This window comes from Gouania willdenowi, unplaced genomic scaffold, assembly GCF_900634775.1.
Source record: "Gouania willdenowi unplaced genomic scaffold, fGouWil2.1 scaffold_434_arrow_ctg1, whole genome shotgun sequence".
Taxonomy (NCBI): Eukaryota; Metazoa; Chordata; class Actinopteri; order Blenniiformes; family Gobiesocidae; genus Gouania; species Gouania willdenowi.
The window spans coordinates 701125-714530 of NW_021145195.1; the positions used below are offsets into that span (position 1 = coordinate 701125).

Below are 13406 nucleotides of genomic sequence, written 5' to 3' on the forward strand. Positions count from 1 at the left end.
ACCAGTCGTTGCCTGGGACATCAGTCGTCTCGCAAGACGCAAAGGCCAACTTACCTGAAACAAGGAAGCCGGGTACAAACGGGGAACTCTGCTCATAGATGGAGAGGAGCAGGAAAAGGAAAAGTACAGATGACTCTAAGATGAGTCAGAGCTGTCGTCCCGTCTCGGCCTCTTCGTCCCAGGCTCACAGTGACTGTCAGAGTCGGACGATGCAGGTTCCTCAGAACCGTCTACGTACCTCTTCCTGGAGACACTGCGTCCAAGTGGTGACTCCTGGGAATACTCACCTTCAGAGTCACTGGAGGCTGAGCAAGCAGACTCCTCAGGGGTCTCCCAGCCAGGGGTCACCTCGTCGAAGTAGAACGCAGTCCACTCAGGAAGCTCCTCCTCAGGGGCGTCTGTGTCTTCTGGTTCTTCAAGGTCTTCTGGTTCTTCAAGGTCTTCTGGTTCTTCTGGTTCTTCTGGAGTCAAGTACCAGGTCGGGAGCAAACCCAGAAGTTCGGCCCAGCCTGGGACCAAACCCGGAGGTTCTGCCCAGTCTGGGACCGAACCCGGAGGTTCAGGCAAACCTGGGACCAAACCCGGAGGTCCTGCCCAGCTCTGGACCCAGCCTTGCGTTCCAGCGCTGTCAGGGAAAAAACCTATAACTAAAAAGTAATTTAATGAATAAAGAAATAGGTTAGTATACAGTGATTTAAAAATATATATAATTTCATCACATTACAAATATCAAATCTTTAGATTAAACATTACCAACATTATTCAAATGAATCACAGAAAAATTCAAACACAAACAATGCAAACTACATTTCACCCAGTCTAACTGAACATCACTGGCTGCTAAAAATAAACAAAAACACACAAAAAACATTCAATTTTCTAATATTTATAAAGTATGAAATAAAATACACATTTCTAATCAAATCTACCTCAGATCAGGACTTAAATATTTTTTACTTTTTCACTAAATACACCTCTGCAGCCCAAACGCTCACTTCAGAGTAAAATTATCACTAAATCTATCAGCATTTCTTAATTTTCATTGAGTTAACACAGTTTTCTGAACGCCTATACATGTTTATTTTTAATTATTCGACCGTTTTTAAACCTAAACCTGTGTAAAGTTTAAACCAAACGTCTCAGGCCACAAACCTAATTTAAAGACACAAACCTCACGATTAAATGATACAATGTTTAGGCTCCATCATGTTTAATGCTAATGATTAAAGTAGGTTTATCAGATGAGAATAATTCAACATGACTTACACTCTGGACACTCTGCCATGCGTGGCCCCATGGTCTCCTCCTGGTCTTAACTTGTCCTCTGGTTTGAAGTCCTTCTCTGTCTGGTACTGGTCTGAAGTCCTGGTCTGGTTCTGGTTCTGTAGGAGTCTCTAAAGAGACTTTTCTGTGGGTCTGGTAAACGTTTTCTCTGCTCAAAGCTCTCCGCACGTCTGTCTCCGTCTCTCGCTGCTCGCAGAGTAACTGAAAATCAGCAGGTGATATTTAAATAACGCCTCCTCCTTGTCACGTTCACGTACACACGTACAAAATGTATCAAGATACACGAATATATATTTTTTTATGTGTATGCATTGATATGGGCTCTCTAAACGTTTTATATGACTGATAAAATAATATATTTACGTAGCATGACCATATATTTACTTTCACGTCAGGTTTTGCGCGTAAAGTTAATTAGGATGCGCAGGTTTCCTACGGACTATGAATGTCTCACTGTGATTACTTTAATTTTTTTTTTTTTTTTATATATACTTTTTATTTACAATTTTATATTACATGGACAACAAGTAAGAAAAAATAGATAAGTAAATAAATAAAAAATAAATAAATAAATAAAGAAAATAAATAAATAAATAATATAATAATAATTTTTAATAAATAATTTAAGAAAAAGAAAATAAATAAATTAGGGGGGTAGTGCTCCTTGTGAAGATTCAGTCCTTTATCCTGTAATCAATCCATTTTGTCCAGCGTTTCCCAAATTGTCTCGACTGGTTTCTTAGATAATGAGTCCATTTCTCCATTACGTATATTTCCTCCAGTGTATTTGTCCATTGAGTCACTGTTGGTGGGTCAACTTTCATCCAGTTTTTGGTAATATTCTTTCTCGCTGCAGTTGTCATTATTTTAAAAAGATAGATATCACTTTTGGAGATGACTTCAGCCGGTACAAGGCCAAGGTAAACGACAGGGTCCACAGGTATAGTACAACACAGTACATCTCCCATTACTTGGATAACTTCCCTCCAAAATTCTTTTATTTTTGGACATAACCAGAAGATGTGTGAGTGGTCAGCATCTGCTTGCCCACAGCCCCTCCAGCACAGCTGTTCACATTTCAGTGTTCTCTTTAAAATTTGTGGTGTTATAAAGAAACGTACCAAGTTCTTCCAGCCAAATTCCCGCCATCTCCTTGAGCTGGTGGAGGTGTGCTGCGTATCGCACATGCTGTACCACTCATCCACAGATATTGTCATATTTAACTCCCTTTCCCACTTTTGTTTTATATAAAAAGTGTTGGATCCATTTTGTTTTAGGCTTTTATACAGTTTTGAGACTATCTTAAAGGGAGTGGCTTTGTATGCTTGTATTATGATTTCTACTAATTCGTTTCCTGCTGAAAGCTCTTTTCTGATTTCAGTATCAAAAAAATGTCTTATCTGTAGATATCTATAGAAATCGCTATTTTCTAAATCGAATTCTTTTTTAAGTTTGTCAAATGATTTTAATGTTTTAGGTGTTTTATCTTCCATCATTGTGCATAACGCAGTTATCCCTTTATCTCTCCATTTATTAAAAGTATCATCTATTTTTGCTGTTGGGAAGGCCAGATTAGTAGTTTAGAGTCATTTTCCAAGTTATATTTTTTCCTTATCATTTTCCATAGTTTTAGTGTGTGTTCTACAATACCATTAGCACCCATTAATTTTATTTCTGTCTCACCTATCAGGGTTTGTGGTTGGGATTGGCCCGTGTTTAACTCAATTTGTTTCCATTTAGCCTGATAATCTGGAGAACACCAGCAGACAATATATCTCATCTGAGCAGCTAAATAATACTCCTTCAGGTTTGGTAGTGACAGTCCGCCTCTATCTTTGTTCAGATGTAAAGTTGTGAATTTAACCCTTGGTTTCTTTCTTGCCCAAATAAATTTTGAGATTTGTTTATTCCAGGCTATAAATTGAGATTCTGGTATCTTGATTGGTAATGCTGAAAAAAGAAACAGTAACCTTGGCAGCACATTCATTTTTATAGTTTCAATTCTAGCGCTGAAATCTAAGGATAGTGCCGTCCATTGTGATAAGTCATTTTGTATTTTGTCATTTATTTTAGTGTAGTTTGTTTCATAAAGTTTGTTTGTGTCTTGTGTAATCCAAGTTCCCAGATATTTAATTGAGTTTGTTTCTTTTTTCAGTCTGTATTCTTTCCTTATCGCCTTCTTTATAGACGTGTTGATTGAGAGTATTTGTGTTTTAGAGATATTTAGAGAGTAACCTGAGAGAGAGCCGAAATCATTTAACGTTTCCATCACTTTAGGGAGTGTCTCATTAGGGTTTTGAAGGTATAAAATTACGTCATCAGCAAAAAGTCCAATTTTGTGTTCCTCTTTAGCTAAATTGATTCCATTTATATGTTTATGTTGTCTAATGGCCTGGGCCAGGGGCTCTATGAATATTGCGAAAAGAGTAGGACTTAAGCAACAACCCTGGCGAGTACCTCTATACAGTCTAAAATTATTTGTAAGGTGTCCGTTGATTTTAATTCTAGCAGTTGGTTCACTATACAGTGCCTGAATGCACTTGTTGAATTTGGTGTTGAAGCCCATTCTTTCTAGTACGTTGCTTAAAAATTTCCAGCTCACTTTATCGAAGGCTTTTTCAGGGTCTAGACTCATCACTGCTGCACTGATTTGCTCTTTGTTAATATGTTCTATTATATTTAAAGTTCGTCTTATATTATCTTGAGTTTGGCGCCCTTTAATAAAGCCTGCCTGGTCTTCGTCTATTAAATCAGGTAGAAAGTGTTCTATTCTTTTTGATAAAATTGATGTAAATATTTTATAGTCAACATTCAACATTGATATTGGGCGGTAAGATTCACAGTATTCCTTGTTTTTACCCTCCTTGGGAATAACAGAGATGGTAGCCTCTTTCCAAGATGGTGGAATTTCTGCCTTATCTAGTGTCCAATTGAAGGATTTCAACATAACCGGTGCAAGGGTCTCCTTAAAGATTTTATACCACTCATTTGGAAAACCATCACTCCCGGGGGTTTTGTTATTTTTCAAATGTGTGATGGCTCTATGTATTTCCTTTAGTGTTATAGGGGCTAATAATTTATTGTTTTGCGAAGTTCCCAATGAAGGGAGATCAAGAGCAGATAGATATTTCTTTATTTCCATTTCATCAACTTGTTTTCCCTCTGAATATAAAGATTTGTAGTAATTTCTGAATATTTCATTCATTTCTTCTGGATCAAATAGTTCATTTTTAGTTTCGGGTTCTCTAATTTTATGTATTGAGTTCCGTATGTGTTTTGCTCTAAGTTGTATAGCCAGGATCTTGGTCGCCTTTGGTCCTGATTCGTAAAAGGTTTGCTTTATATATCTCAGTTTTTTTTCTATGTCTTCATCCTGAATGTCCTCAATTTGTTTTTTAATTTCCCTTATCTGTATGTCTCGTTCTTTATTAGGACCCTCCTGCTGTTGTCTTTCTTTATCCCTTAGAGTGGTCTGTAGTTCATCATATTTTTCCTTTTTTTTTCGTTTTAAAAATACAGTTTTTGCTATAAGTTTTCCTCTCATTACTGCTTTAACTGTGTCCCACATTATGGTAGGTTTGGGGCTACCTTTCATGTTGTTTTCCATACAGTCAGAAATTTCTTTTTGGATTTCCTTTATTACATCTTCGCTGTTCAGAATACCAAGATTTAATCTCCATAAAGTGTTCTTAGGCTGATTTGTTAGATGTAATTTTAAATATATTATATTGTGGTCAGAAATATCTGCTGTTCCTATTGAGCATTCTTTCACCCGGTGTCTGTCTGTGAGATTAATCAGGAAGAAGTCAATCCTGGAATGTACTCGATAAGTGGCTGAGTAGTGTGTAAAGTCTCTTTCTCGTTCATGCATGTTTCTCCAAATATCACACAATCCCATCCCCTTTACAAATATATTAAGCAATTTTGATCTTGCCACTTTTTGTTTTTTGGAACTCGTAGTATCCAATTGAGGATTTAATATGGTGTTCCAGTCCCCCCCACAGATTAATATGCCTTCACTTTTTGTTAATATCAGATCAAACAAGTATCTTATGAAATATTTGTTGCATTCTGGTGGAGCATATACATTTACCAATGTAACCAAGGAGTTATTGATCTTCCCTTTAATTAATGTATATCTACCCTCTTTATCTCTGTTTTCCGAAATCAGCTCAAAATTAACCGAATTAGCGATCAGTATTGCCACGCCCCGTTTACGGTTGTTATGGCAAGAGCTAGAAAAGGTATTTTGGTAACCAAATTTTTTAAATTTATCGTGTTCGAGTTTGGACATATGCGTCTCCTGTAGAAAAACAATTTGTATTTTATCTCTTCTCATTTTTGACAACATTCTGCTTCTTTTAATTGGATTACTTAGACCGTTCACATTCAATGAGGAAATTTTTACATCACCTGAACCCATAAAAATGTACTTACTAAACACAGGAACTTTTCCCCATAGAAACTAAAAAAAACATTCAACAAAAAAATTTTAACTTCAAAAACACAAAAGACCTCCAAAAAAAGATGAGACTTCTGCTCATCAAGAAACATGACCCCGTTGGTGGGTCGAGGGTATAGTCTCCCAGCTTGAGAGGGCCCTTTGTTAAGCATGGACCGAAAACTCGGTTTTACCACCTTAAATGTCCAACGCATCTCTATTAATGTTACAGAACCGTGTCTCCCAGGTTCCCAATCTTAATCATGCCTGTTAACCCCATATAGTGCAGAAAGAAATTATTTGGCATCTGCTATGTTAATGTTTTAGTTTTCAGATTTGTCCTTTTTTATCTTATTTTTTCCGCACCCCCATATGTTTGGAGTTACAGTTTGTTTAAACTTTTACAATTTACTTTCGTTTTGCCAATTAGTTACATATAACAACATAGATTGTAATTTAAATTCAAACTTTTAATTTCGGACAAGTTTCAAATTGCTGCTTCTGTAATATTCCATGTTTCTGTAAACAGTCCGTTGTCACAGTCGATATTACTTGCAGATTGATTTCACTTCCCTGTTTCATCGATGTTGATAGTCCCGGAGCCTCTCTCTCGCCCTCAATCCAGCAGCCGCTCCGTCCGGTTGTCGTGTCACGTCCTGCTGCCAGCCCAGCAGCTTCTTAAGCCGTTTCTCCGTCCCTCCGACTCCCGGTTCTGCTGCGCGGGCTTCCATCATGAATCCCCTTCTCTCCATCTCCAGCTGCGCCTCCCGTGCACTGCCATATGTTCTGACTCCGCTATCCCAATGGATACGAATGTTTGTGAATGGTGTTTGGAAGCGGATTCCTCTCTCTTTCAGAGCTTTCTTGATCCCGACGTATTCTTTGCGTTTCTTTAATATTTCCGTGGCATAGTCATGGTCGAAGTAGATGATCTTGTCATCTATCTGAATTTTTCCTTTCTTCCAAGCGCTTCTGAGTATCATTTCCTTTACCATGAATTCTTGGAAGTTTATGATAATTGGCCTCGGTGCTGCGTCAGCACGGGGCTTAGGGGCCAAGGAGCGGTGTGCTCGCTGCATTTTCAGGTCCAGGTCCTCCGCTAGTGACAGCTCTGTTCTCAAAAGTTTATCCACGTAGTCTGACACGGAGTTTCCTTCTTTTCCTTCCGGGACGCTAAAGATCCTCATGTTGTTGCGTCGGGACCGTGACTCCAGGTCAGTGATTTTCTGCTGCAGCCCTTTTTGTTGCTCCAAACAGGTGCACAGCATCTCCGTTGCCTCCGCTGCCCACCGCTCTACGTGCTCGATGCGGGTCTCTGCCTCTTCGAGCCTTTCGGTTTGTTTTTGGAGCTCAGCTGCCATTCCGTCAAGTTTGGCGTTAATTTCCAGTCCCATGTCGTTAATTTTCTTTGCTAGGTTGTCGTTATCTCTTTTTAGGTCAAGTTTCAGTTCTTTGATAACTCGAATCACATCTCCGTCAAGCTGACAACGCTCCGTCTTGTAGATTCACTGAGAGCAAGCTTTCCCTCTTCCAAAGCAATCTCAACAAGAACCCTGCTCAGCTGTTCTACATGCTGGTATCCAGGGAGATGATTTGGGCCCCACACATGCTCCACACAGGGGTCGAGCTCAGCAGCCACGACCCGATCAGTGAGATGCAGATTTCTCCTCAGAGGAGTCAGATTGTCACTCTCACCTTCAGAGGTGTATCCCACATCACCCTCCATGGAGTCCTCCGTGTCAGCAGCAGCAACCACCACCTCATCGTCCTCATCCTCGGCCACTAGAAGAGTCTCTTTGCTCTGAGCGTAATGCTTAGAAGTGCAAAAAGGTTCAGACGACTGGGAAAACAAATACTCCAAGCCAATCCGCTCGTCCCCAGCAGGAACAGGAGGTCTGTAATTGACCTCCTCTAACTCGTCAAACAACTCCTGGCACCTCTCATTCAGGCGGTGTGTCAGAGGAGACACATACACCCTGTTTTTCCTCCCCTTTCTTCCTTTAACACTCGCTGAGTCCCTGTCAGAGTTCCAGCGTGCATTGCAACTGAGGAGATAGACCTGGAAGGGGACGGCGGCACAACGAGGCCCAGGAATCATGCTCGGCAGGAAGGAGTGAAAGCCCTCCAGGCTGTTGCTTCCTCTCACTGTGATGTAGTATGGCAGGCGCACATCGTTACGTGTGACGTACTTGACAATGGTATACATGTCTCTCCCTGGTGGATCCTGTATGCATTCCAGGTGTCTCTGCTGGTTCCCCCAGACCCGGTCGATGGCTGATGGATCTTTGAACAGATGGACTTGGTTCTCGTCCATCCCAGCCGCTCCCTTCAGGATGTCAACGACACGCTCAACACGCACAAAGGTCTCTTGGGCTCCAACTGTGATCCTCCTGACAAAATGTATGAGATCATATTTGCCCACGTGCCAGTCAATGACCTGAGCATCAGTCAGATGATCAAACTTTGTAGGATGCCCTGCACGTATGGCTTGGATGAACAATGCCATGTCATCTTTAATATATGAGAAGACCGCAGCAGAGAGGGCAGACTTAAAGAGTGCATACTTTGCATGGTGATCCGTCCGTATTGCAGCATCAAACCTTTTGATCCAGTGGAAGATGTCCAGCCGGACCATCATTCCACACTCGGCCCACTCTCTGAGGAGCTTCTCCAGGGACGATACACCATGCACATGACAGCAGCCGCGGTCCACATACATCAACTCAGGAGGTGCCTCCCCTGCTCGCTTGTACCTGGCCATGAGACCGTCAGCCATCGGCCTGATTTTGTCCAGAGACTCTTCGCAAGTGAGGACCGACATGAGGATCTGACCGAGTTCATTGGCCACGTTGGTGCACCAGTCCGCTCTGCCCTTTCCCTCGCCAGCGAGTTTCTTGCAGATCTGTTGATTAAAAAAAAGGGAGTCAACAAGTTAGTGGAGAATATAGCATAATAAAAATAAAATTATCAGATGTATGTTTTAAAGCTTCCTTTTTTTACAATTAAACAAAATCTTTCTGTTATAATCTTTTTTCTACAATTATTTTCATAATGACAATTTTGTTTTTTATTCCAGTATTTATTATTATATTATATGAAGTACTGTTGTGGCATATGGACCAAAAGCCAGTTTTTCCACGCCACGGTAGGCTAAGCAAGGAGGGATATAACGGTGATGACACGCACGCCAAAAAAGTGCACAGAGTTGAGAGGTTTATTGTTCCAGATCGCGTTGGAGACATAGGCACTTACTGTAGTAGCATGCATTGGTTGCCTTACAGATATCTCATGACAGTGCAGATTTTTGATGGATCACAGGATGATGCAGTCAACAGAAAGTAGCTCTCCCGAGCTCACTCAACCAGCATGATGCAAACAAAAAACACCCCCAGGTGAGCGCACGTACTAATAGAAACTACTCCCACAGTGCCACACCCAATCAACATGATGCAGAAGCGTGAATACTCTGAGTGCATGCACAATACCATTCACATGCATGAACCTCATTTATAAACAGGTGAGAAACAACTAAACTCTGTACAGCTCCTACAAGCACATTGAGACATTTTTTTCTATATCTATAAGGATAAATTAAACTGATTTTCTCATACTTACGGAATTTGTTGGTGTAAAAAGTGCTGTAAGCCACAGTCTTTGCTCTGCGACATAGAAAAAAAAATGCATTATTGCTATCCGTCCCCAAAGTGTGTCTTTGAATGGGGAAAATTAGTTTCTAGGCTTATCTGCTTTTAAATCATTTTTAAAAGTACATTGATGGTGTAGGAGGAAGATGCACAAGGTTGTAGATGTTTTGAGTAATGACTTTTTACTCTGTGATCATTGATATTTTGATCTGTGTTTTATAATAATCTGTTACTTTGTTGAAGCGTGCTGCTTCTGCCTGTCTTGGCCAGGACACTCTTGTACAGTAGATTCTTAATCTCAATTAGGTTTTTCCTGACACTAAAACATTTAAATAAAACATGTTACTGTGTCAAAGTTACCTTCCTGGTGGAGTCATATTTGAGGACTTTGCCAAAAGTGGACATGATCTGAGTGCGGTAGTCCTCGATGTTCTCTACTTCAGAAATGAGGAAGGCTTTCCTCAGCAGCTGAGGTGACGGCAGTTCCCTTCTTGTTGGAGGACGCTGAAACTGATGGCTGAGTGTTCCTGGAGGCAGAGGTGGATGTTAATATTACACACAGATACAGAGACATACAAATATATAAACATTGTTTCTTTAGACTAAACTGTAGCAGTATGTCACTAAAGTAAGTATTAATTTATTCTCTCCTGCTCACTTGTAGTGTTTTCAGAGATCCAGCAGAGGTCGCACATTCATGTTACATTATGGCCTCCTGTTGTATTTATTTTAACCTGACTAAGGACAGCAGGTGAAAAATATACATTTGTTTGTATGTCTAATATGACTTACTTATGATCCCACCAGGTTTGTTGAGCTGGCTAAGGAGGGTGGTGTAGAGGTCTTTTCTGTGCAGGTAATCCTCACAGTGGCTCTCCTGGACCTGCCTCCAGACCTTGGCCATGGTGTTGCCCACAGTGCGATCCCTCATTAACCGAATGATCTGCTTGTCCACCCCGCACCTGAGATGACAGCACACAATCATGTGATGTCAGTGAAACTATGTTGTTTTGTTGTTTTTATGTGAATTCAAAGTATTTGGAAATAAATTAGACACTTACATCCGTGTTAAAACTGCTGGGAACATGGCTTGATGAGCTGGACTGAGCTGTTTGAGAATGGCTGCATCCCATGCCAAAAAGCGACCAATAGAAAGTGTTGCTGACTCCTTGGCAGCTTTCCGGCATTCATTACAGGCCAGGACCTCTGTCAGCATAGAGTACCAGCCAGACATCTCGCAGATATGTCTCACTGTTTTGGAATAGCCACAGCGGTAAAGAAAAGCCTTGCTGTCACCTTGTGCAGGGCAATCCGTCCTGGGACAGCGAAGGCTGTAACCCCACACACCGACAGGTCTCCAAAAAAACAAACGGCTGCGAAAAAAAGCAGTCTTCTGAGGGCACTCCACCCACCACCACTCCGGGACTCTCAGGGGGATGAAATCACATCCTATCATCCTTGAGGACCATCCTTTTCCTGACCTTTCCATGTGTGTCCTCGTAAGACATTATCTTCTGGATAAGCCCTTTCTCTGAATCATCTTTCAGCCACTTGATGTCTGCACTGGGAAGCCCATGGAGGTCAGACTCCCACATTTTATGCCAGCCCTCAAATCACACCTGGTGTTTTAACAAAGACAAATCCTTCATTAACAAACCAGAGCTGTGGGTACATTAAACTGTATTGTATTGTACTGTAATGTATTACTTCAGATTGAGCAACTTGTGTTGCAGGGGACACAGTGCCTTCACTTGGCTCTGAATCTGCAACTGTCACTTCACCACCAGGAGCTGAAAGAGGGGCCTTCAAAAGATTAGAGTATTCGTATAAACATGTATGTTGATAGGCTTGGTGTGATTGATCTATGAACTATGTCCATACTGGTGATGGTGAAATGGGGTCTCTGAGGGGTCTGGTTGAGCGGTCTGTGGAAGGTCTGGCTGAGCCTCTTTCTCAACAGCAGCTGGAAGAAAATGAGGGACAAGGTTATGAAGCCACTAATCCATATCCAGGCAGAAATAAAACTATGACAATAATATGAGCTTCAACCATCTTCAAATGTTTTTTTAGGTTGTGTTTTTCCAAACAGATTTACAGTTTCATTTATATTATATTTGAAATTCTACACACATTTTGAATTACATCATTTTAAAATATCAATCAATAAAAAAAGGATTTACTTTCATAAGTGGTGAGAGCTTCAACCAGCAAAGCATCATCTGTCCAAGAGTCGTCAGCTTTGGAGACTGAGGAGCTGGAGGAAGTTGTAACTGCAGGAGGTGTTACTGTCTGTGACGATGCTGTTGCTGCAGCCGGGGTCACTTTCTGGAGAGATTTCTGTAAAGTACAGTTTGTTACACTAAACAGTCACAGTGTCAGAGCTGGCTCAGTGTGTGTATGTATGTATGAATATAGACTGTATATATTATTTAATCAAAATGATCAATTTATGCATACCTTCAATGTAAATACTGTAAAACTCTACCTTGTGTAAATCATCCTATATGTCAAACATCTTTATTACCAAGTTACTTCAGCATCTTTTGCACTACTCACCACTGCACTATTCTATTATTTAGTCTTGTACATTTTGGTCTCTGCTTGTTTTGTGTTTAATGTTGATATGTAATGTCATACCTTTGTTCATAGAGAGCACGGTTTACTGAAGTAAAGGTCCGTGTGTGTGTGTGTGTGTGTGTGTGTGTGTGTGTGTGTGTGTGTGTGTGTGTGTGTGAGCACAATGAAGCTGATTTTGATTCTGATTAAGTATAGTCTTAAATCTTATCTTATAAAAGGCACTCTGCTTATTAGTTACATCACCTTAACCTACCTCTTTCTCTTTTTTCTCTTTGTTGAGGATGTACAACCTGAAGCGCTTCATGGTCTTTGTGCTGATGTCGTCCTCCTTCATCACCAGCCACTGACGCACAGAGCAGAAAGCCTCCTGGGCCATCTTCCTCTGGTCACTTCCAGCTTGAGGGTCAGCTTGAAGGCACTTGTGGAGGCTGTACCACTGCCACATTTCCTGAAAGGTGAAGGACTTGAAGCGACCCTGGCCATAAATGGCTCTGTCCACATTCACCTCCAGGTGACAGGAGACTTGGGGGATTAATTTAACAAATTGGAGCAGGGAATCCTTCACCCAATTGTTTTTCACCCATTCGTTATTTTGTGCTTTCCTGCCTGGTTCCTGGCTCTCTTTTATGTGACGGTCTACTAGACTACAGCAAACAGAACTTGACAATTAATTCAAGAAAAACAAAGTATACAAAGTATTTGATTCTCTTTCGTGAAAAACACTTACAATTTAACGTATCCCATGTCATTTTCTACCAGACACTTAAAAGTTTTGCCACATTATTTCCCAAATGGGATTATGTGCTGCCCCAGATACTGCTTTTCTGATAGTGTTGTTGTAAAAATCTGGCATCTTTTTTTGGATGAAATGTTAGACAATAGATTGGTTAATACTGTACGTAGGCAGGAACTTCTAGTGCACAGCCCACAGGATGGATCAGGTGGAAACATATCTTTATGGATATGTGTCAGGGCTTGTGTGATAGTAATGCAAAGATATTACCTTCCTCACAAGCTGTATTGGGATCCCTCAGTCGAGTGTCCTCGTTTGATTCAGACGGTCTCAATGACTGGCATGTCTTAGCCTCCTTTGTTGGTTTCAGTATACACTGCTGCCTGTCGTGTGGAACACTTGTGTCCAGAATGCACAGGACAGGCAACAGTGGATCCAACCCAGGTCTCTTAACGGAAGCTGAAAAACATTAAACTTTCAAATGATTTTCAGATTCAGAATCAGAATCTGAAAAAACTTTAATCATCCCAGTAGAGCAATTAAAAAGTCAAAGAGCGGCATATAAAGAAAAGAAATTAAGAGAATAATAATAATAATAATAGTAAATTAAGACAACACTAGTGATAATAATAATAATAATAATAATAATAATAATAATACACACCCACGCAGAACAACATGGATGTGAGGTAAACTCAACAACAAATGAATGATAAAGTGAGAACAA

General features: G+C 40.5%; 1 protein-coding gene across 7 annotated transcripts; it reads right to left on the reverse strand.

Moving 5' to 3' along the window:
- Positions 1 to 4718: 4718 nt before the first annotated feature.
- LOC114460411 (uncharacterized) lies at positions 4719 to 13378 on the reverse strand. Of its 7 annotated transcripts, none has more exons than XM_028442351.1 (10): positions 12950 to 13378; positions 12674 to 12799; positions 12200 to 12590; positions 11550 to 11706; positions 11251 to 11332; positions 11077 to 11159; positions 10431 to 10988; positions 10162 to 10331; positions 9730 to 9896; positions 4719 to 8627 (listed from the first exon to the last, which is right to left on the reverse strand). In XM_028442351.1, the coding sequence occupies exons 7-10, from the start codon at positions 10856 to 10858 to the stop codon at positions 7191 to 7193; spliced, it is 2202 nt and encodes a 733-aa protein (XP_028298152.1). In that variant the 5' UTR covers positions 10859 to 10988; positions 11077 to 11159; positions 11251 to 11332; positions 11550 to 11706; positions 12200 to 12590; positions 12674 to 12799; positions 12950 to 13378; the 3' UTR covers positions 4719 to 7190. The 7 variants fall into 7 exon arrangements, with proteins under 7 accessions (XP_028298152.1, XP_028298158.1, XP_028298157.1 ...); XM_028442357.1 differs by having other exon boundaries at positions 10431 to 10515; positions 10602 to 10988; positions 12674 to 13378; XM_028442356.1 differs by having other exon boundaries at positions 4719 to 8403; positions 8524 to 8627; positions 12674 to 13378.
- Between the last annotated feature and the right edge of the window lie 28 nt (positions 13379 to 13406).

Coding starts and splice junctions, on each gene's coding strand:
- LOC114460411 (XM_028442354.1), bottom strand. CDS start 10,858: ATGGAAAGGTCAGGAAAAGGATGGTCCTCAAGGATGATAGGATGTGAT. Junction 10,332..10,430: donor CCAGCAGTTTTAACACGGAT/GTAAGTGTCTAA, acceptor CTGTCATCTCAG/GTGCGGGGTGGACAAGCAGA. Junction 8,628..9,729: donor AATATGACTCCACCAGGAAG/GTAACTTTGACA, acceptor TTTAATCAACAG/ATCTGCAAGAAACTCGCTGG.